The 21,537-nt window shown below is 43.4% G+C and overlaps 1 protein-coding gene across 1 annotated transcript; it reads left to right on the top strand.

Moving 5' to 3' along the window:
* The first annotated feature begins 449 nt into the window (after positions 1 to 449).
* Positions 450 to 21,526, top strand: adam28 (ADAM metallopeptidase domain 28). The gene is given in 22 exon segments (XM_037778384.1): positions 450 to 491; positions 595 to 611; positions 10,210 to 10,369; positions 12,366 to 12,454; positions 12,579 to 12,655; positions 12,952 to 13,030; positions 13,228 to 13,304; positions 13,808 to 13,991; positions 14,142 to 14,204; positions 14,476 to 14,548; positions 14,823 to 14,899; positions 14,901 to 14,963; positions 14,965 to 14,993; positions 15,791 to 15,872; positions 16,963 to 17,013; positions 17,015 to 17,097; positions 17,944 to 18,020; positions 18,023 to 18,072; positions 18,074 to 18,121; positions 19,736 to 19,830; positions 21,112 to 21,308; positions 21,408 to 21,526. Coding segments are annotated over 22 exon segments (1,824 nt in total). The 5' UTR covers positions 450 to 457.
* Positions 21,527 to 21,537: the final 11 nt, after the last annotated feature.

Raw genomic sequence — 21,537 nt, forward strand, 5'->3', positions numbered from 1 at the left:
GAGTACTTCAGCCAGGAGCACCTGGTTGTGGCCAGTTTATGGTGAAATGATGTTCTTTCCACTTCCAGATTATGGCCCCAACAGTGCTTACTGGAACATTCAGAAGTTTAGAAATGCGTCTGTAACCAATGTCATCAGTATGTTTTGCAACAATAAGGTTGCGAAGGTCTTGAGAGAGCTCTTTGCTTTTACTCTTCATGAGATGTTTCTTGTGTGACACCTTGGTAATGAGACACATTTTTATAGGCCATCAGTTGGGACTGAATCAGCTGATATTAATTTGCACTGACAAAGGGCAGGATTGCTTTCTAATTACTGATAGATTTCAACTGTTATCTTGGCTTTCCATGCCTTTTTGCACCTCCCTTTCTTCATGTGTTCAATACTTTTTCCCTGTGTCATTTCACATTATTACACATCACTTAATTTCTGAACTTATTTGTTTTGGTTTCCTTGTATGTATGGATTACTTGGGTTGTTACCAACATCTGGTGAACATTTCATGTCAATAGCACCTTTGGAAATATATTTACTGAGAAAAATGGTGACGCGTTCAATACTTATTTTACCCGCTGTATGTCTTCTGTGAGACAGAATTTCAGGAGGCGAAGGTTGAAGGAACTGGCCTTCTACCTCCAAGAGGTCAAGGCCCAGTTACGTGTTGGTTAATCTTGTGTGACAAAGAGAATTTCCAAACAGATGAGTTAAAGCATAATGATTCAATTTATTCCGAACAATCAATGTTGCATAAATAAAATAAAAGAGTTTACAGATATCTGGATCCAATCAACGTGTCCCTGACAACATACAGTGCATGGGTCAGTTCGTGAAGTCTGAATCCCGAGCTATCCCTGATCCAGTCTATTCATGGTTTACACAATAGTAATATTCATGAGATTATGGCACATGATGTCTTTGCTGCATATCTTCTTCTTTGTTTCTCCTTCTGACTCCTTTCTCTCCTTGACCTTGCAAAAAGAACAGAACGTGCATCCTCCCTGTCCTCGCAAACACTTCATGCACAACAAATCCAACAATCAGGTTATTTCAGGTCATTGTAAGCACTTTTGTACATAATAAATCCAACAGACCCTCTTTTGAACTTAACTAAGTTCACCTACAGATAATGTTACATACAGATGTATTAATTATAAGCATCATCATGTTACGTACAGATGTATTAATTATAAGCATCATCATGTTACGTACAGATGTATTAATTATAAGCATCATCACACAACCTCTTCAGGATCAACATCTTCACTATCCCCCACCATTTCCAGGAGACCCTGTCTCTCCGCTTGGAACATGGCCATCTGATAAGAAGGAGGTGCATCCGGATGCTTTCGTTGCACAGCAGAAATAATCACACGCTCAGTGAGGTGGCGAATACATGGAATACAGCAACAACTGCATAATACTAAGCATGCACACACAGCAAGGATTGAGGAGAATAGAGATACCACCATGGACTTCCATTTCCCAAAGGTACGGTCTAACCAGTCGTTAATGGGGCTGTTGATACCTGAGTCATCGTGCATGGATTCAGACAGCGTCCGGAGCCCCTCTAGCGCCTTAGTTACAGTCCCGTCCGGCGCTGTATTGTTAGGGATGAAAATACAACATGAGTCTTGGAACATTGAGCATACACCGCCTTTCTCTGCCAGCAGCATATCTAATGCCATTCTATTTTGGATCACCATCAGTGACGTAGGAGCCATTTGTTCAGCTAGTCCGGCAATTGCATCACGGGTTAGATTAGTCAAACGGAGAACATTATAGTGGATGTAGTTAATGCGGTCAACATTTTTGTTAGGAGTGATAGGGATCAGAGCACTTATTATAGGTATGTTTTCAAAACCTGCAGCTATTTGGTCAGCTAGTTTATATTCATTAGGGACTCCTCTAGGTACTCCAATGGCATCGACGTATGTAGGATTGTTAATCTGGAGATCGAAACTTCTCCTCTTTCGGGTGTGCACTTCTGAGCCAATTATGGTCATCGGGACAGCTAGTCTAACTAGGGAACACACACCTGACCAATTGGCCGGCAGGCTTACTGTTAGGGTACCCTTCCCACAGTACCAGAAAAGGTCTCCTCTAGCTAAAGTCCAGTTGGCGGAGTTGGTCCAATTGGTTACATCTACCATACTGTCACACCATGAACCATTCCCAAGTGACATATTTATTTTCCCTGTTCTGTTAAAACATACGTAATGTCCTTTTTTGGGTACAAACAGGGGAGGAATGGTGGTGTTGGGAATCAGGGGATACACTTCAAGCAGAGCAGTACAGTTAGTGAGATTTGTACCAGGTGTGTACATAGCAGTTAAACAGTCTAAGCCATCGGTATCATTCAAATGTACAGGTCCTGGCACCATGAACAGGGAGGGACGGGCTGTAGAACAGGCAATACAATTACCCTGGTTCTGTTTTCTGGCTGTGTATATCATCCAGTCTAGCCAGATGTTTTTATCCCCATATCCTGTGGCTATTCTTACTATATCATTCGTGGTCAACAGGTTAAAGTCTAGTTCAACTATTTTCTGTAACGGAGGAGGTGGTGTTGTCGGGGATGGTGATGCTATTGAGATTGCCTTGGTTTTAAAATTAATTTTAACCAAACCCATGGTGTCTTTGTCTGAATGGTCCACCCCCACAATCATGTTGGCGGTTTCATTATTCCCACAAGGGGAATTTGGTAGGGGGTTAATATGCAGGTTGCGTATGGTGATTATAAGAGGGTTTTGCCCCTGGCTTAGTCCTCTCTTTACCCTTATTAGTGAGCCTCGCATAACGGTTATGTGTTCCTTCAGGGGAACCGAGCCTTGAGTCCTAGTGGCCGCGGAACCATCTGGATCCCAATGAGGACCAGTATATGACCATACATATGACCATGAAGGACACCACTGGTGCCTTCTGCTGAAACCACATAGATAGAAATCATACCACCGCCATTTACCCCCGCCCCCCCCCCCCCAACAGTCAATGATATCACATAAGTCTACCTGATAACTGGTATTACTTCCCAACGTATAATTTAATTGAACCCTGGCTTCAGGACACGTGGACCTTTTTGATCTATGGTGTGCAGTTGTATTTACGGTTTCAGTGCGATTTTGATGTGCCTCGGTGTCGTTTGGTGCTAGTTTAATCGTTACATTCTTCCCTGTTCCTTCTGGCTTCTCCTTTTTTGGTCGAGGATTGTCTAGAAAAACGAGGACAAGAGAGGTAAACACAGATACTACAACAAACGCTACTAGAAATTTGCCGTACTGCATGATGCTTCTAGTTTGTTTTCCTGCGCGCAACTGAAAAACTTTTATCTGGGTGGTCCTATTTTATACTGGTTTGGGAAAGGAAGTGAAATTTCTCTCATTGTGGTGCCCTTTGCTGACACCATTCTACCTAGGAACGAAACTTGTGCGCGGCAACACTGAAGTTTTTCCTTTGAGACTTTGAAACCGCAGTTATGTAACCTCAATAACAATGCATGAGTTAGTGACAGGCATACCTCAGCCGAGGGTGCGGCCACTAACAAGTCATCTACATATTGTACAATACAACACCCCTCAGGGAGTTCAAGGCCGGCTAAGTGAGTTCTCAAGGTTTCGTTAAAAATAGAGGGGGAGAGTATAAACCCCTGTGGTAACACATTATATGTCAGCCTTTGGCCTTCATATGTAAATGAGAAAATGTCCTGTAAATGATCTGCTAAGGGCAGGCAAAAGAAGGCGTTAGCCAAGTCTATACATGTGAAAGATGTATGGGCTGGGGTGAGCTTTGAGAGAGCAGAGTGGGGGTTCGGTACTGGTGTAACAGGAGTCAAAACCACCTCATTGATGGCTCTTAAATCATGAGCCATTCTGTATGAGCCGGAGGGTTTGATTACTGGCAAAATGGGAGTGTTCCACTGAGAGTAAGATTTTCTTAATACTCCCGCCTTTATCAGTCCTTCAATCGTAGGGGAGATACCCTGGGCTGCTTCCACTTTATGCTTATACTGAGGTCTCCAGATAGGGCAGTAAGTATTCATCTCGAAAGTTACCGGTTCCATGCTGCACCTGCCAACATCAAAGGGGCCCGTAGACCACAGTGAGGAAGGGAGAGCTGCCAACATGGAAGTGGCTCCTTCACCATCTAACATCTCCCTACCGTGGTGGCGTGTTAGTAACTCATGTTTGCAAATACCTGACACTGCATTGTAAAAGGAGAGTCTATATATGTTAGAGGATGGTGAGATTGAAACCCCCAAAAGGGAAGTGGGAACCCAGTCTGTCAGAGCGACTGCTGCTTTAACCATGGGGCCTAAGTCTTTAGCCTGATGTTTTGGAGCTATGGCTAGGGACACATGGGGAACAGCTTCTTCTGACATGCGATACCATTGTTCTTGTGCTGGGGTTAGTTTTACTGCGGCTGCTACTCCTGCTGGTGCTATATAAACATCTCATACCCCTATCCCCCAGGTTGTATCTAACAGGTTCTGTTGGAACTCATCTTGATACGTAAGATCATTATTTCTGTCATAATTCAGAGTGCAGTGGGGAGGATCGGGAACAGGGAGGTAAGGGTGTAGAGCCCTAATCCATGGTTGCCACATGTTGTAAAAGTCAATCAGAGGGTTTCTGTCGGCTAGCAGGGCCCAATATATGTCTGCACAGGGTGGTGGGGCATCAGGTGAGGTATCAGGACTCAACATGCACATGCGATCAGCACTGGAGGGCGAGGAGCACACCATTTCTTCTCCTCCGGGGAAACTCACTATCACAGCTTCTGGTGAACTATGTACAGAAGCCCCCAGTGCTGCCAAAACATCTCTTCCCAGGAGATCACGTGGACAATCAGGTGCATACAAAAAGGGGTGCTCCATCACCTGTCTCCCAAGCCGGACAGGAAGGGGAACAGTAAAAGGCAGTCTTTGTTCAGTGCCGGAAAATCCCAAAACGGAAACATAGTGAGAGGAAAGGGAACACATAGGTTCAGCTAAGGTGGAGTAACGTGCTCCCGTATCCACCATGAACCATCTTCGTTTTCCGTTCACTGTCAACTGGAGACAGGGCTCTGCCAGCTCCTGCCCCTCCATCTCCGTCGGGCACCCCTATGGGAACATTCCTGGTGTATATGGACCAGGTGGAGGTCCCTGCGCAGAGTACCCGCTGTATGCCTGCATTGGAGCTAGCTGTTGGTTTGGTGGAGTCTGTATTGTTGGCTGATATGACTGCTGTGGAGGCCCTCTCATCTGCTGTTGTTGTTTCTGAGGACAGTCACGTGCCCAGTGATCCGGGCTTTCGCAGATGAAACAACTGCCTCCTCTTGGTTGGGCATACCCCCTCCCCCTGCCTCCTCCTCCTCTCCCTCTGCCTCTATTCCGGCCTTCATGATAAGGGGGCTGCTGATATGGGGCAGCTTGGTAAGGAACATGATACTGGGGTTGATACATAGCCTGTGGCGGGCCCTGCAGTGGATAAGGATTCTGTGGCGGGGCTGGAGCTGGTGTTACAATTTGAGCCATCTGGGTATCTTTCTCTTTCCCTCCCTTTTTCTTATCTGTTGCACGAGTCCGTGCATCTGCCAACTGTAATTTAGTCAACTGAGCTACCATCTCTTTTAATGACTCATTTTCCTCTTCCTCCTCCTTGGTTTCTGCATCCTGATGATGGCAGAAATGTGTTTCCCATCTTGATGATTTTGCCCCTGCCATATCTGGATTCTCTTGCATCTTTCTCTTAACTCCTTCCGGAGCATGTTTTAACAGAGCTATTCTGAACAGAGACTGCTGTGATTCTTTATCTGGGTTCACCCCCGTAGCCCCCGCCAACTCTGTCTTTGCTCTTTCTATGAACGTGCGTCCGCTCTCCCCGTTCTTAATCTTAAACACCAAGCTGTGGAGCTTGCCCGCTGGTATGGGATACTTTTGTCTAATAGCATTACCGAAGGAGGTAGCGTAGGGGTTAAGGGGGCTCCTATCTAACACCTGGGCTGTTCCGGCCGCTGCTTCTAATTCTTTCAGTGCCCAGTCCGAAACCGAGAAACCCAAAATAGCCCTGAGATCGCCCATAGCTAAAGTCTTCCCTCGGGTCTTGTTATACAGGCTCGTGAGCCACACTCCGCCTCCCTCTTGAATTCCTGGGAGGAGCTCACTCAGTGCTTGAATGTCACCTAAGGTGAACGGCTGATACTCGTCTCTACCGTTGCTTTTGGCCACAATGAGAAACATGCCAACGCACTGACTCCTCTGTTTGTCACCTTTGTCTTCGTACTTTCCATAAACTTTATGTGACCTAGTTTTGGGGGGTGTATATGGTCTCGCCTCTTCGTCCCCACCCTCCCGTCTCCTATGTATCCCTCTTTTGGAGTGCGTTCTCATGGTTCCCTCTATAGTGATAGGAATGTCTTCGTCTTCATCATCATCACCCTCCTCTACTGCTCTACTATCCTCGTCATCAGCGTCCTCATCTACCTCTCCACTAGTGTGGACATCATGATACTCTGCACTGGATCTCTCTGGGTACATGCCAAAGCTCTTAATTGCATCCCTGTTTCCCTCACTTGCGTCTCATCCTTGCGTCTTAGTCCCTCCCACCAGGGAAGCATGGAGAGACGCAAGGAAACCATGCGAGGAGAGAGGAAACGAGGAAATACAATTTAAGCGACATGGGACGGTCGATTCCTCTGAAGCGTCACGTGAAGCGACGTCCGTTTCTGATGACAGCAGCAGCTGATCACATCTGGATCAGCTGTCAGTCAACTTTAACAGCTGTTTGTGTCTGAACTGTACTAATACTAATAAAGACAAGTGCAAGCTGCAGCCTGTATTTCTACTGTGGACTGCTTAGAGGCTCAGGAACCATCTCTACTGGAACAATAACTTTATATTATTTATTCATTATTAGCGTCTGTAGTTATTGATATTCTGATTGTGAGTTAATTATTTCATAACCCAGAATATGACTGTGGTGTTTTTTGAACACTGGACATTATTTATTAGGCTAAAGGGAAAATGTAAATGATGTAACTCATATCAAACCCGACGTTCAGGAATTATCAGCCTCATGTGACTGAATGGAAATGAGGATAAATTATGTAAAAGGTGTTTGTTGCTGACAGACAGACTCTCCTTCTCTCTCTTACTTTAATAGTTTCATTAATAAAAGTTAACAGGGGAAATAACAGATCATAAAAAGACAAATCATTCTAAAAAATGCAGAAAGTTATTTTAAGTCAGTTTGTCAGGTTCTATAAACCCCTCTCAGTGTCAGGCTGCTTCACTGACGGTGTGTGAAGGAGAGATACAGCAGGTCCTTCTGCTGCTGCTCAGAGCTTCAGTTAACACAGATTATAACTAGATGGTGAATCAGAAGACAACTAAACTATAAAACGTTTAATATGTGATCTGTTTTCACTCCGGTATAAAACTCCAGTGATGTTGAGAGGTAAAGTTATCAGATCAGTCTGATCGGCAGCAGCGTCCAATCAGTAACTGATATCCAATAAGAGGGCATGTCGGTCGGTAAAAGACTTCCGTGCAGGATACACTGGTGTATCCTCGCTCATCGCTCCTCCGGCAAGCCTCCTCGATCCTCGATCCTCGATCCTCGATCCTCGCTCCTCGATGCACAAATAAGGGCTTTGGAACGGTCTTCAAAATGGCGCACCAGAACAACTTCCGGTTCAAGCGAGGATCGAGGAGCGAGGAAACGAAAATTAAGAGCTTTGGAACGTACCCTCTGTGTCTCTCTCAGTTCTCTGCATCCAGTCACCTATGTCCGGACTCTCTGTGTGGGGTTTAGGGGTAGATTGAGCTCTCCCTCTTACGCCTCCATTACGCAAGTCTGGTGGTAACATGGCTTGTCCTATCCTGTATTGTTCAGCCTGATCTCTCAGTTCTTCCCTTAGCCTGTCTATTTCTCTGGCTACATCAGACATACTACCCGCCTCTGAGGCTGAACCTGCTCCTTGTTCTTTTTCTATTTCCTCTTCTAGTTCCAAAGTACCACCTAACACTTGAAACAATGGTGCCATAACTTTGTTTGTATAATCACTGTCCTGTGGGGTTGGTACCGGACTAGGGGTAGGAGGAGGATAAGGAGGGGGGTTGGGATGTGGGCCAGGTGGGTACTGCTGATGGAGGGACATGTAATGTGGCGGCTGGCTAGTATGTGGGTTTGGTGGTGGGGGTGCGCTAGGACTGGGTGAGGGTTTCACTAGTGGTTTTGCTTCAGCGTTTTTTGCGTGGGTGGCTTTCGTCTGGCTGCCTAAGGCTGATAGTGCAGCCATCTGTATCACATTATATTTTACCAATTTACTTGCCAACTCTTCCTCAATTTCCTCCTTACAAACATATGTCCCTTTTCTTTGTCTTGTCCTGCTTGCAGCAGCTTTCTATGAACCACCTGTATTAATGCTCTCATCACTGGCATGAATTTGGCTTCACTTTCCGTGGCTGGAAAATGCCCTTCCTTCACTGTCATGTTATACCACTCATCTAGGTCTTCATCCATCCATCCATCTGCAACCGCTTATCCGGGGGGGGGGGGGGGGGGGGTCGCGGGGGGGGGGGGGGGGGGCGCTGGAGCCGATCCCAGCCGACATTGGGCGAAGGCGGGGTACACCCTGGACAGGTCGCCAGTCCATCACAGGGCTGACACATAGAGACAGACAACCATTCACCCTCACATTCACACCTACGGGCAATTTAGAGTCAACAATTAACCTAACCTGTCTTTGGACTGTGGGAGGACACCGGAGTACCCGGAGAAAACCCACGCTAACACGGGGAGAACATGCAAACTCCACACAGAAGGGCCGCAAGCCGGATTTGAACCTGCGACCCTCTAGCTGTGAGGCGCCAGTGCTAACCACTGCACCACCGTGCAGCCTTCATCTAGGTCTTGAGTCTCTTTATTTCTAGTCTTGGGATCAAATGTACAGATTACATTTGTCCTGACTTTAGCCCATTGCTGTCCAAATGATAAACGGGGAGGCCCACAGCCACCCCGTTCCTCACAGTCTTTGTCAAATTCTCCGTCCATTCTGTCCAGTACTATTTCACACAGGTTTATTCAGTTTATGACAGTAACTAGATTCAGAGTAAATGGGTCGCTATGCCCCTCGCTGTGATCCTACCAACATAAGCTTCTACTGGACACTTTGATGTTCCAGCGATGTTGGCCCAGTATCAACAGTAAGTTTTAATTTTCCTCTGAATACTAGTTATTAATGTACACTCATACAGGCGCTCCAAGCGCTATTTTTACTAAACTCTAACGTCCTAGATGTTACTAAACTAGCGCTCCAAGCGCACTACTCATACAGGCGCTCCAAGCGCTATTTTTACTAAACTCTAACGTCCCAGACGTTACTAAAAACTAGCGCTCCAAGCGCACTACTCTAGCGCTCCAAGCGCAGCGTTCCAAACGCTTTTCTAATGTTCCAAATACTTCTCTAACGTCCCAGACGTTACTAAAGACTAGCGCTCCAAGCGCACTACTCTAGCGCTCCAAGCGCAGCGTTCCAAACGCTTTAACAGAAAGTCTTTACTTTTGCAACATTTATCACTACAAAGGAGATTCAGCACAACAAGAGAGATAATTTAGAGTAAGCCAATATGCAGAGTTCGATACAACAGGTTCTGCTTACCTTAAGATTTCAGGGCCCTTTCTCTCTCTCACCGGTCTGTCCGTCCTTTGGACACGCTTCTCAATGCCGAAGATCATGTCAGGTTCACCAATTGAAGGAACTGGCCTTCTACCTCCAAGAGGTCAAGGCCCAGTTACGTGTTGGTTAATCTTGTGTGACAAAGAGAATTTCCAAACAGATGAGTTTAAAGCATAATGATTCAATTTATTCCGAACAATCAATGTTGCATAAGTAAAATAAAAGAGTTTACAGATATCTGGATCCAATCAACGTGTCCCTGACAACATACAGTGCATGGGTCAGTTCGTGAAGTCTGAATCCCGAGCTATCCCTGATCCAGTCTATTCATGGTTTACACAATAGTAATATTCATGAGATTATGGCACGTGATGTCTTTGCTGCATATCTTCTTCTTTGTTTCTCCTTCTGACTCCTTTCTCTCCTTGACCTTGCAAAAAGAACAGAACGTGCATCCTCCCTGTCCTCGCAAACACTTCATGCACAACAAATCCAACAATCAGGTTATTTCAGGTCATTGTAAGCACTTTTGTACATAATAAATCCAACAAGGTGTGGCCTCGCAAGAACAGCAACACAGGATGCATGTACACCTCATATAGCCTGATCAGAGCATCCATCTGCTCTATTACAGTGACTGTCTGCACTTGGACAATGGTGCCAACGCTCCTATTGTGGCTCCTCATCCTAATTGCCTCGCTCAAGCCCTCAGGTAAGTCACTGGATATTGTTACCTCCACTCAGCACAGTGGCTAATTAATAACAAAAGCCTACATTTGGCCTGTCCTATTTATTCAAAGTACTTTAACTTGTGGGTTTCTGCTCCTGAGTATAAAGTAAAAACACTGCTCTAAAAGACATGATCAGATAGGATATGATATATCATAAATTTAAGACTTAAAGGCACTATAGGGATGTAACTTCCATCAGTTTCAGGATAATGAATGATATCTGTCTCCACCTGAAAATGTGGTTGATCTACCTTTAGCTGAGTTTACCTCGTGTGCATCAGTGATAATGGAACTTTTTGGACCTGATGCATTTGCAACATGTGATTAGCAAGGAAATACCGACTGTGTGTCTTCATCCTGCCTGCTGTGAAATCCTGCTAAGCAATGAGCCCTAATTTCTGTGGTTACATTGGAAGCACACTCAGTAGCTACCATCTAATGATGCTTCCTAAGCCGAAACCAATGAGTGGGAATTACTTTAAACACATTGCTGATATTGTGCCACACTGTCAAGGCTGGAATTCAGATCACAAAAAAGCCACCACCCTCTCAGGTGCTACTGCGTACCTGTCCACAGGTAACCATGACTAACAGGGACTCAGTCATATCCTTTCAGGCATGCTTTTGCTCACTGGGAAGTACCAAGTTTGGTCAAAAAGTTTCTTAATGTTGGTGAGGAACTGATACCACAAACATGAAGTAGGACTTGTGTTTTATGTTTTGTTCCTTATTAATATGGCAAGTAATGGACAGTTTGACTCCACTATAAACACACATGAGAAAAAATGAAGAAATATTCTCATTCAGGAATTGAGCCAAAGCAAATGAGAAAAACTTTTGAAAAAAACATAAAGATAGAAAAAGAAAATAGAAATTCTATGTTAACGTCTGCTGTTTCGTCAACACACAAATGCTTAAAATCATGTAGTTTCATTGATAGACATTATGTTGTGTTTGCATATTTAATATAACAAGTTGTGTGCTTCACTGCATTACACTTGATTTAAGTTCCAAATTATAATGTAAGGTTAACTTGATTAGTCTGATATAATACGGACACACACATTTTCCTGCTCACAAAGCCTTCAGTGTTCCTGTTGATAAGGTTTTCACTGATAACTGGTTTCAGACAGACACTGCTACTGTGTTGATACTGTATACATTCATACACTTCATATGAATGTGTCGTGGGTTACAGAAAATCCCGTAATTACTGTACAGCAGAGGGCATGCAGGCAGTTCAGCAACAATTTGTGCACTAATCGGCCCTGATTTTATCTCCAGCCTGCTGTGAAGGTTGATATGAAATAACTGAACAATCTCTACAACTAACTTTCATCTGAAGGATCCAGTCTGGAAAGCTGCAATCGTTTTGCTAACATACAGCATGCGTTTTAATTAAGCCCCTACCTCTGGGGTTGCAGCGGGTGCCATTGTTTTTCTGTCTTATTTTTTTTTACATAGGTCAGGGGCTAGAGCAGAGATTCAACCTTGGGGTCAGGGCCCGGATGGGGGTCATTCAGTAAGCAGGTCGGGTCACAGGAGGTGTGTCAGACTGAAAAAGTAAACCTTGAGCTATCGGCTCATTTGCTGCCCTCACCTTATCTTACCTTGTTAAAGGAATAGTTGTGTGTTTCTTTAACACTTGGGGCGGGGGTATTACGTACGTGCCAAATAAAAAGCAAAACGCAATGTAAAAAAAAATGTTAAAGTGTAAAGCTACATCAACATGAACATGAAATAATTTGGATTTAACAACACAAATGGATGGAACAATGGCAGCACGACACTGAAACGTATATATGGTCAAACTCTGGAAAGCGTAGGACTGGAAAGCGTAGGACTGGAAAGCGTAGGACTGGAAAGCGCAGGGGGTTAACTGCTAGATTAGTTAGTTGACAGTTACTAAATCACCTTTAAACTCGTCCTTACACCCTATAACATCAACGTGACGTGATGTATGTTGCATCTCCACAGAAAGCCACGGTCACGACTTTGAAGAGGTGAAGGACTATGAGGTGGTTCGACCCGTCAGACTTAGCACAGTTAGAAAGAGACATGCAGAGGTACTGTCTTCACTTGTTCCTATGTTTAGTGTCACAGAGATACTGTACATGTGTGTGCTGTTATACACAGCCAAGCTATGATGTAAGTTATGGGAAAATAAGAATGAATGTTTCCTTTCCACAGCATCTCAGGCCAGAGACTGTTAAGTATGGAATGACGGTGGGAGGACGAGACATTGAATTGCAACTCGAAAGAAATAAGTATGTTTTTACTTCCCTGCTGTTTAAAATCAATATTTAAAGCAGTGTCTCACAGATACTTCCTGCTTTTACTTCTCTTTTGCCTTCCACAGAATTTGTGGTTATCATGTCGTTGGTTTTCATCTTTGCCTTTAGACACACTGAGCCGTGCTATTTCTTTTGAGATTTCTGCAGACTCAGAATCAGATATTACACATTGGTTATTTTCAACAAGGACATTTGGGGTGTAAGTCAGATAAATCATAGACCATAGTATGGTATGATGGCCATTTATGTTCATATCTTGTCATCATCAGGGAATTACTCACCAAAGACTACACTGAGACTTACTACCAAGAAGATGGGACTCGAGTCACCACAACTCCAAATGACGTCGTAAGTGTTTTTGTACTTTCCCGAACGTACCTCAAAGTACAACTGTCTTTTCTAAACCACATCTTTTAAAGCTTCTAAGACCAAATTCCATGAACATTTCTTTGACTTTGAACAGTTGTGATTGAACAATGTGAGTAAATGATAGTTTGGCCTTTTCTTATTTGATAACCTGGTCATCATGCTCCTGTCTTCATCAGGATCACTGCTACTATCATGGCAGCATTGTGAACGACAGCCAATCGTCTGTCAGCATCAGCACTTGTGATGGACTCAGGTGAGCCCTCAAACCAGCCTCTCTTTAACTTTACTTCATGAAAAAAAGTTGTCCTTAAATCATCGAGTAATCTACTTAAGTACAATTTTGAGGTATATTGAGTATTTCCATTTTATTTCTACTTCTACTTCTCTACATCACAGAGGGAAATATTGCACTTTTTACTCCACTACATTCATGTGACAGTTACTGTTCAGATTTTAAAATATATAAGAAACTTATAAAACACATTGTTTAAAGATTAAACCAGTGTTTACCAATCATCTTGGCTTGTGACCCTTTCAAAAAGCAGTGTTTATTTGAGGCTCCTTGTTTATGTTTCATTCATTCATACAAATTTGGTTTCACAGAACTTTGTTTTTTCTTTTTATCATCTCACAACTCTTCCGATCTATTGGGAACCAATAGATTAAAGTACCTTACCGTATATGATATAAAGTAGTTAAAACCGTGTCTCGAACTGTGCGTCGAGCTAGAAGGCTAACTGGCGTGATCTTGTGCAGGGGTTACTTCAGAACGTCAGCCCAGAGGTACCTGATTGAGCCCCTCTCTGGCGGCGATGAGGGGGACCACGCGGTGATGACCGTTGATGACAAGAACTCCACACCTGCAATGTGCGGCGTCACCAACACCAGCTGGAGTGACGACTTCGAACCCCAAACAAGCCGGAGCCGCTCCAGATCAGCGGTAACACCCCTGCTGTCATAACAGCCTGCAAAGAAAAACCTCCTTCAGTCTCATAATCACAACACAAGACAAAATAAATCTGACAATTAAAGCTGAAAGAGGACATTAACTAAAAGTTGTCTTCATCTGCTTGATTCTGTTGTCCTCCAGGGTATATCTATCGTCCAGAAACAGAAATACCTTGAGCTCTACCTTGTTGCTGATAACCGTGCGGTAAGATACACACATGGAAATTTACTGTAAAAAAAAAACCCAGAAAGTTCAGAAAAAGAGGAAGTTGGCTAATTTTGCACTCCTTCTTGTGAAGGACATGACTAAATACTTCTTTGTAATGTGAGTAAATGTAAAAAAAAACCTTTGGACTATTTGGGTCCGATCTAGAATCACATCATGTTGTTATTTTGGTCATTGGGTGATTCATGATGGATCCACTGCTGAGAAACAGGATGTGACCTCGCTCTAACATGATGCCATGATGTTTCAGTACTTGAAGATGAAGCGAAATCGGACAGCGATGAGAAACCGGATATTTGAAGTTGTCAACTTTGTCAATATGGTGAGTCAATTCAAATGACTTTATTGGCATGACGTAACACTGTACATTTTGCCAAGAGAGTCATTGAGTCAGTGCTTTTATGATTTCTGGCAAATTCCAGATCACAAATGACACATAACAGTTGTCTGTTTGTTACGTTTAAGCCACATATTCATTTCTAGTATTTGCGGCAACATTTCCTGATAATTTGGTCCTGTTTTTGATCGGAGTGAACAGTGTGTAGACATAACCTGTCTCATGGTTTATTTCTGGTGATGTCCTGCTGTCTTGCAGGTCCTACAAGCCTCTGAGGACCTTCGTTGCTCTGGTGGGGCTGGAAATCTGGTCCAGTGGTGACTTGATCTCTGTGACCCCCCCCGGCCGGGGCCAACCTGAACGCTTTCATGAAGTGGAGGAACTCTGAGCTGATGATGAGGAAAAAAGCACGACAACGCACATCTCATCAGGTCTGAACAGTCTTTAACCTGTCCAACCTGGCAGTAAAAATCCAGCATTCTCTATCCCACTTTATATATCTTGTTAAATAGAAAGAAGCTGTGAATCTCTCACATTTTGTTTCATAAGTTTAGCCACTTTGGTGCATCCGTTCTGGATGTTCTATACGTGAACTGGAAGCTTCCATATCATGCTTGTGTAACTTCCGTGTCTTTGCAAATTGGATCCTGACTGGCTAAAACACTAGAATTGATGTCACAGATAACGTGTGTACAGTATATTTCAAATTTCAGCTAAGTACAGAGAGGTCCCACACGGTTTCCTCCATTAAACAATAGCCTGTATCACTCCAGTCATGAGGAAGAGGCGTGTGAGTTTTCCCTCGATAAGCTGAACAAACATGGATTTGAAAGTTACTTTTGACTTTCAAGAGCTGTCGACCTGACCTGTTCAACACCTGTTGATTGCCAAAAGAAACTCTCCTCCCCACAAACAAACAGACAAACAAAACCTCGTGGAACATCCACCGTTTATCTGTAACCACTTACCAGACCCAGGTCACAAGACTATCACAGGGCTGACACAGACAACCAGTCACACTCACATTCAACTTAGAGTCAACAATGCACCTAACCTGCATGTCTCTGGACTGTGGGAGGAAGCCGGAGAACTGTTGATGCCAGTCATCCAGCCGTGTTTCCTCTTTATTTCAATATAATATAGTATAAATAGAGAACTGGATGGATGGATGGACAGCATAGATATGTTTTTTGAAGTGTTTCTCATACTATCCTTACTTGTCTTTCAGTGGTATTGACATTGAAGGAACCACCGTGGGGCTGGCTTTCATTGGGACTCTTTGCTCAGCTCACTCTGTTGGAGTTGTACAGGTAGGAGCTCCTTCCTGAGAGACACTAACATTTGTTCCATCTCTATATCTTTTATTTACACCATATAGTCTTGGCCGGGTGTAATGTTTGTAACCAAGGAATTTATATTAGCCACACTAACAGCATGGCTCTACCATGGTAATGTCCGTCTGTTGGTTGTTTAGACTAGGGATGTTAATAGTTAACCGTTTAATCGACATTACGCATTTTAAACTGATTAACGCCATCGGTTAAACGGTTTAAAGAAATATTAATAATTAATTAAAAAGCTGAGCAAAACTCAGAGGAGCGGCTCGACACTTAAGGGACTATTTGTAACTTTGTACGCGCATAAATGTAGCGGGTCGTCACCATGCGCACTCACATATGCGCGTTCGTGTGTGGCCGCTGCCTCTCCAACTCTGCCTGCCTGCCTTCGCTCAGACAGCGCGCGCGTTCTCAGCTCGCTCCACCTCTAGACGTGAACGCGCGCTCACTCCTCACTGCAGAAGAGTTAGTTTAGCTCTGAGAATATCTAGTGAATGCACAGTGGACGTTTGTGCAGAAAAAAAATGCTGCAGCTCCTCCAGACCAACAGAGGTTTCAAGTGTCTTGTGAAGTGTGGGAGCTCCTTAGCTAGTAATGTTACCCTCTCGTTACCGACCGGGTGCCGGTGTCTCCTCTGCTCTCTCCGGCTGCGGGAGGAGAGAGCAGGGAGACACGCTGCAGAGCCCCGCTGCTTCAGCCTGCACTTAGGCAGGAAAAGCCAACACTAGGATCAGATCTAAATCATGTTCATGGAGAGACCTTCGTCTGGTCAGCTAACATTACTGCCAAGCAGCTGAAATATAGAGTGATATTGTGGTTTTAGCTGACTCGTGTCGCCTCACTGTTTTCAGTGATGCTCGTTCAGGTATATTGAGAGCGAGCAAGCGCGAGCTTGCCAACCAAGTTCCCAACTATCGTCAATAAGTGACCAAAATTCTGTTATTCATTATTTTAAAGAGGAAGTGTAACTTTTTTTTTACATGGTGATTTTGAAAGTACTTCAACTGTAGAGCAACGCACGTCTAGACTCTACCAACTAAATGTAAAGAGTTTCACCTCTCAGGATCACAATGACCGGGCCATTGCAGTGGGAGCAACTCTGGCCCATGAGATGGGGCCATAACCTGGGCATGAACCACGATGACTCCAGCGGCTGTGTTGGTTCTGGTGATAGCTGCATCATGGCTGCAGCAGTCAGGTAAGAAACCGTGTTTACAAAACCTCATTCAAAAGCAAGCATGTTTTTTACATAACATCACAGTCTGTTTTAAGGTGTTGGAGAGTACTACAGCATAAAAGTAGAATAAAGCCTTTATTGCCTCCAGAGGGAGCTGTGTGAGTCTGATAAATTGCCTTAAGTGATGTCACTGAGTCAGCATCGGTTGGGTTCTGAAGACTACGAGTTTGAAAATGAGAAAATGTGGTTGAGGTAGAAAGAAGCGATCTCACCAGACCTCTGTAGCTGTTGAGGCTAGCGCTAACATTAGCTGGACTGTCGGCAGTCCGAGTTGCATTGTGGTAATGTAGGCGGCAGGTTTAGACAAGGAAGGAGACTGCATGGAATGAAAAAGGTGATATCTCTGGTTCTGCAGCATTGATTTTGTATTTTTTTTTTATAAACTGTCCATCGTGAGTCCAACGTTTTTTATAAAAGTGCAGCATTAATCAGTGGCGTACTCCTTTAACAGACGACATTCTGACACGTCTCCGTAGGAAAAGCACAGTGTAAATAAAGACATGATAATAAAAGCATTTAGCTGCTTTGGTTTCAGGCTCCTCATGTTGCTGTTCTGGCTGTCATGATTGGGTTTAATAACGCAGTCATTAAAGTCATTCATGTTATTATGTATACCTGTGCTTTTCCTCCTATGACAAGTCATAAAGTCTGCTGTGTTTCTATAAGAACAGATTCACTCCAAACAGTTTCTCTGAGGCTGTGTTGAAAGGCTAAAAGAAGTAGAAGTATAGACAAGGTTGAAGTTCAAAGTATGTGACTTGGGACTTAACAATGAAAACAGGTGTTGCTGTTTTATTTTGTCTTCAGCCGGAATATTCCTCGGACCTTCAGCAACTGCAGCACCAACAGCTATGAGAAATACTTGCTGAACCGCAGCCCGAGCTGCTGCTGGACAAACCAGACTACAGCACGCTGGAGGCCCCGTCGTTCTGCGGCAAACGGCTTCGTGGAGAAAGGAGAACAGTGTGACTGTGGCAGCTTGGAGGTAACAAGCACTCGTCATCATCAGGAGGAAACATATTCTATATTCAAACCTATATTCTCCCCTCAGTTATCAATAAGCCTTGATGATGGTATTAATACAGAAGCTATGCAAGTTATACCAAATTATTTTTATACAGCATCAAATCATAACAGAAGTTATCTCAAGATTTCATATAGAGCAGGTCTAAACCATATTCAATAATCCTCCTAAATATACTCTATATCTATCTTAATATATCTAATTTATAACATCTATAAAGATCTATAACAGTATAACAATGTGAAGCGTTCTGAACAGCTTACTGAGTTAAATTATTTTAGACCTGTGTGCCTCAGGGCCGTAGTTTCCAGACAGTAAGCGTGTACATCTTGTTGTCCCTGTCTGATCTTGACTCTTTTAGTTTGTTATTTTGCCAAGAGGCATATTGGAAAGAGGCTATTTGACATGCACCAAGACGTTTGACATTAAGAGTCGATCTTCTTTTTAAAAGAGAATGAAAGCAGGTAGATTAATGTGAACTCCTGATATGAAATCTGGTGTTTGGATTGTATATGAAGTGCTAGTGTCTGAGAGACTGCACAGCACATCTGGCTCACAAACAGCTGCTTTCATTAGGCTGGCCCTCTCCCCCTTTCCGGCACCAGGTGAACAGCTGATATTATTAACTATGAGTACCACCCATAATATCCATGTGACCCAAATCTCCCAAATCATCGCGATCACATAATAAATGGCAAAATAATAAATTCCAATATCATAGACATTAACGAATACCCAAAAAAATGTAAACCATCACAAACCTAATTAAACATGAATACAAACATTTCGGAAATTGTTCAAAGGCTCCTACAGTTATTTTTTAGCAAGTTGCTCCATCTTGAAATGAGAGTATATTGACAATAAAGTTGAATTTATTTGAATATTGATTCACTCTTTATGGCTTCAGGATGATTCTTTTAAAGCTATATTGTTCATTTCCAACCACAACACTAGTCGTAATGAACAGTTCCACAACTTGTAATTCCACTAACGTTGTTCATTCCAGTGATAATCATCATAATCATCATCATGTTCAGACCTGTTTCTGCTTCTGCTGGTATTAAGTAAGGGCACAACAAGCTCCATGTGGCATACAGCAGGAGGGCCCTGATGCTGGAGATATCTGCCTTTAATAGTTAGACGCTCATTATTAAACACTGAGATTTAAGTCAGTTTTTCACAGGACAAAATATCACAATACAGGTACATTTTTGTGGTTTGAAAGTCATGAACCTCAGCCATTATCATATGCACCTTTTTAATGTACCAGAAAGCATTATGGTACAATACCACAAACATTTTCTTCTGATAATTTAAATCAATTAATATATAAATACCACAAGAGTCAAGTATCACAGGGAAATGAAAACGAGGTAATAGTTCTCACAAACTGTGACTTAGATCCAGTTCTGTCTAGTATCTGCCGAGTCTCCACAGTGTCTGCTGAGTTAATAAGGGGACGGAAAGCTCGCTCTTATTTTGAAAGAAAAAACACACATCACTCAAAGGAACATAAACAACATGATGAAGAGAAGGATCACCAGGAGTCTAATGAGGTGTGTGTTGTTCTTATAGGAGTGCACCAACCCGTGCTGCAACGCCACCATCTGCACACTGAAGGAGGGTTCACAGTGTGCTGAGGGAGAGTGCTGCGAAGACTGTAAGGGTCAGTATGGATGAAGAAATGCTACTTCACCTCCAACAGGGACTTTTTTTTTTTCAAATGTTTACTTCTTTACATGAAATCTTCTGAGATATGGTGATCCAATAGTTTGATCTGCTGCAGCCTCCTCTAGTGGGAATCTAAGGTATTACAAATATTTGAGCTGGAGGACTGTTGGTTACTGTTAGACCCTCCAGTTGAAACTATAGGAGCATCCAAAATCTCTTATTTGCATCCACATTTCCCTCACGTGCATCTCAGTCCCTCCCACCTGGGATGCATGGAGAGACACAAGTGAGGGAAACATGGATGCATTTAAGAACACTTGGATGCAGCCAGTGTTTGGCTTATTGTTACTTCACCTGGGGCGTGTGACTTCACTCTGCAGTGTTTGTAAGACGTGTACGTGTGAGATGATTACAGTGAAGTAGGAGACATCTTGTGTCCAGCAGTTGAACCTTAGAAATTAAAATATGTGTCTGGATTTTTCAATGAGGGGAAAGGAGTATTTTTGATTTTTTTTTTAACGAGGTAATTGAACTTTTGCGTGGAAAAATATATCAGACACTAAATATGATTCCATTTAGAGCCTTTTTGTATATAAAGTATGTTCAAAAATTCCTGGAGATTTCAGTGTCACTGTATTAGTCCTTTACCCTGGTAACTACTTAATAAAGTAGCCTAACTGGACCTTTGACCTCCAGCTGGTGATCACCTTGAAATGGCTAATCTATATTTTTATAGCAACAATGAATCAGTGACGATATGAAAACACTGTGACAATGTGAAAGCAGTCGCTCGTAGTGATGAACCTACAGAGAAAGATCAGCTGCGTTTCAGCTGTCCGGCCCACTCCCACTGCTCTTATGGCGCCGTTTTCAGCCGCAGCAGGACGCTGTTTCATCATAAAAGCTCTAAAATCCGACAGTCAGTTAGAGACGAGCTGCTGCTGAACATACAGAGTGGGAACATTAGACTGATATTCATTAGGTGGCCACAAACACGACTCCAAATGAATGGGGATTCAATAATTCAACGGTTTGCTAACATGTTCACTGATATGTTAATGTTGTGTTCACAACCTGTTTATGCTGCCAGTTATTGGAGGTTTAAGGAAAACCTGATATAAAACAAAAACAAATCAAATCAAATGACATACTATTTAATATATTATTCAAATGTGTGTATATTGGCCACAACCTAAGGCTAAGCAAAGCTAAGCATGCCGATTTATCTGGCACACTTCATAGTGTTTTACATACAATGTACTCTGATGTGATCCATATAGATCTTGCCCTCGGTCCCAGGAGTGCCGCCGGCGGCAGGATGATTGTGACCTGGCAGAGTTCTGTGACGGGAAGAACGCCACCTGTCCCGAGGACGTGTTTACTGTGAATGGCGTCTCGTGTGATGGAGGTCTGGGGTACTGCTACAACGGCCAGTGTCCACAGAGGCCAAACCAGTGTGTCAAACTGTATGGACCTAGTGAGTGTCCTGCTCTTACGTGTTATATTTGTTGTGCTTTGTAAAGGAGAAGAGATGATCTTTGGACAGGTTAACTGTGTAATCCTCTCCTGTGATCAGCTGCTACAGACGCTCCGTCCTGCTACACCCGGAACACCAGAGGAACCTACTACGCCTTCTGCAGACGCCCCGATGAAAACACATACATCCCCTGTCAGAAAAGAGTGAGTCTCAGCTAGTTAGTCTTATA

This window comes from Sebastes umbrosus, chromosome 8 (assembly GCF_015220745.1).
Source record: "Sebastes umbrosus isolate fSebUmb1 chromosome 8, fSebUmb1.pri, whole genome shotgun sequence".
Lineage (NCBI taxonomy): Eukaryota > Metazoa > Chordata > Actinopteri > Perciformes > Sebastidae > Sebastes > Sebastes umbrosus.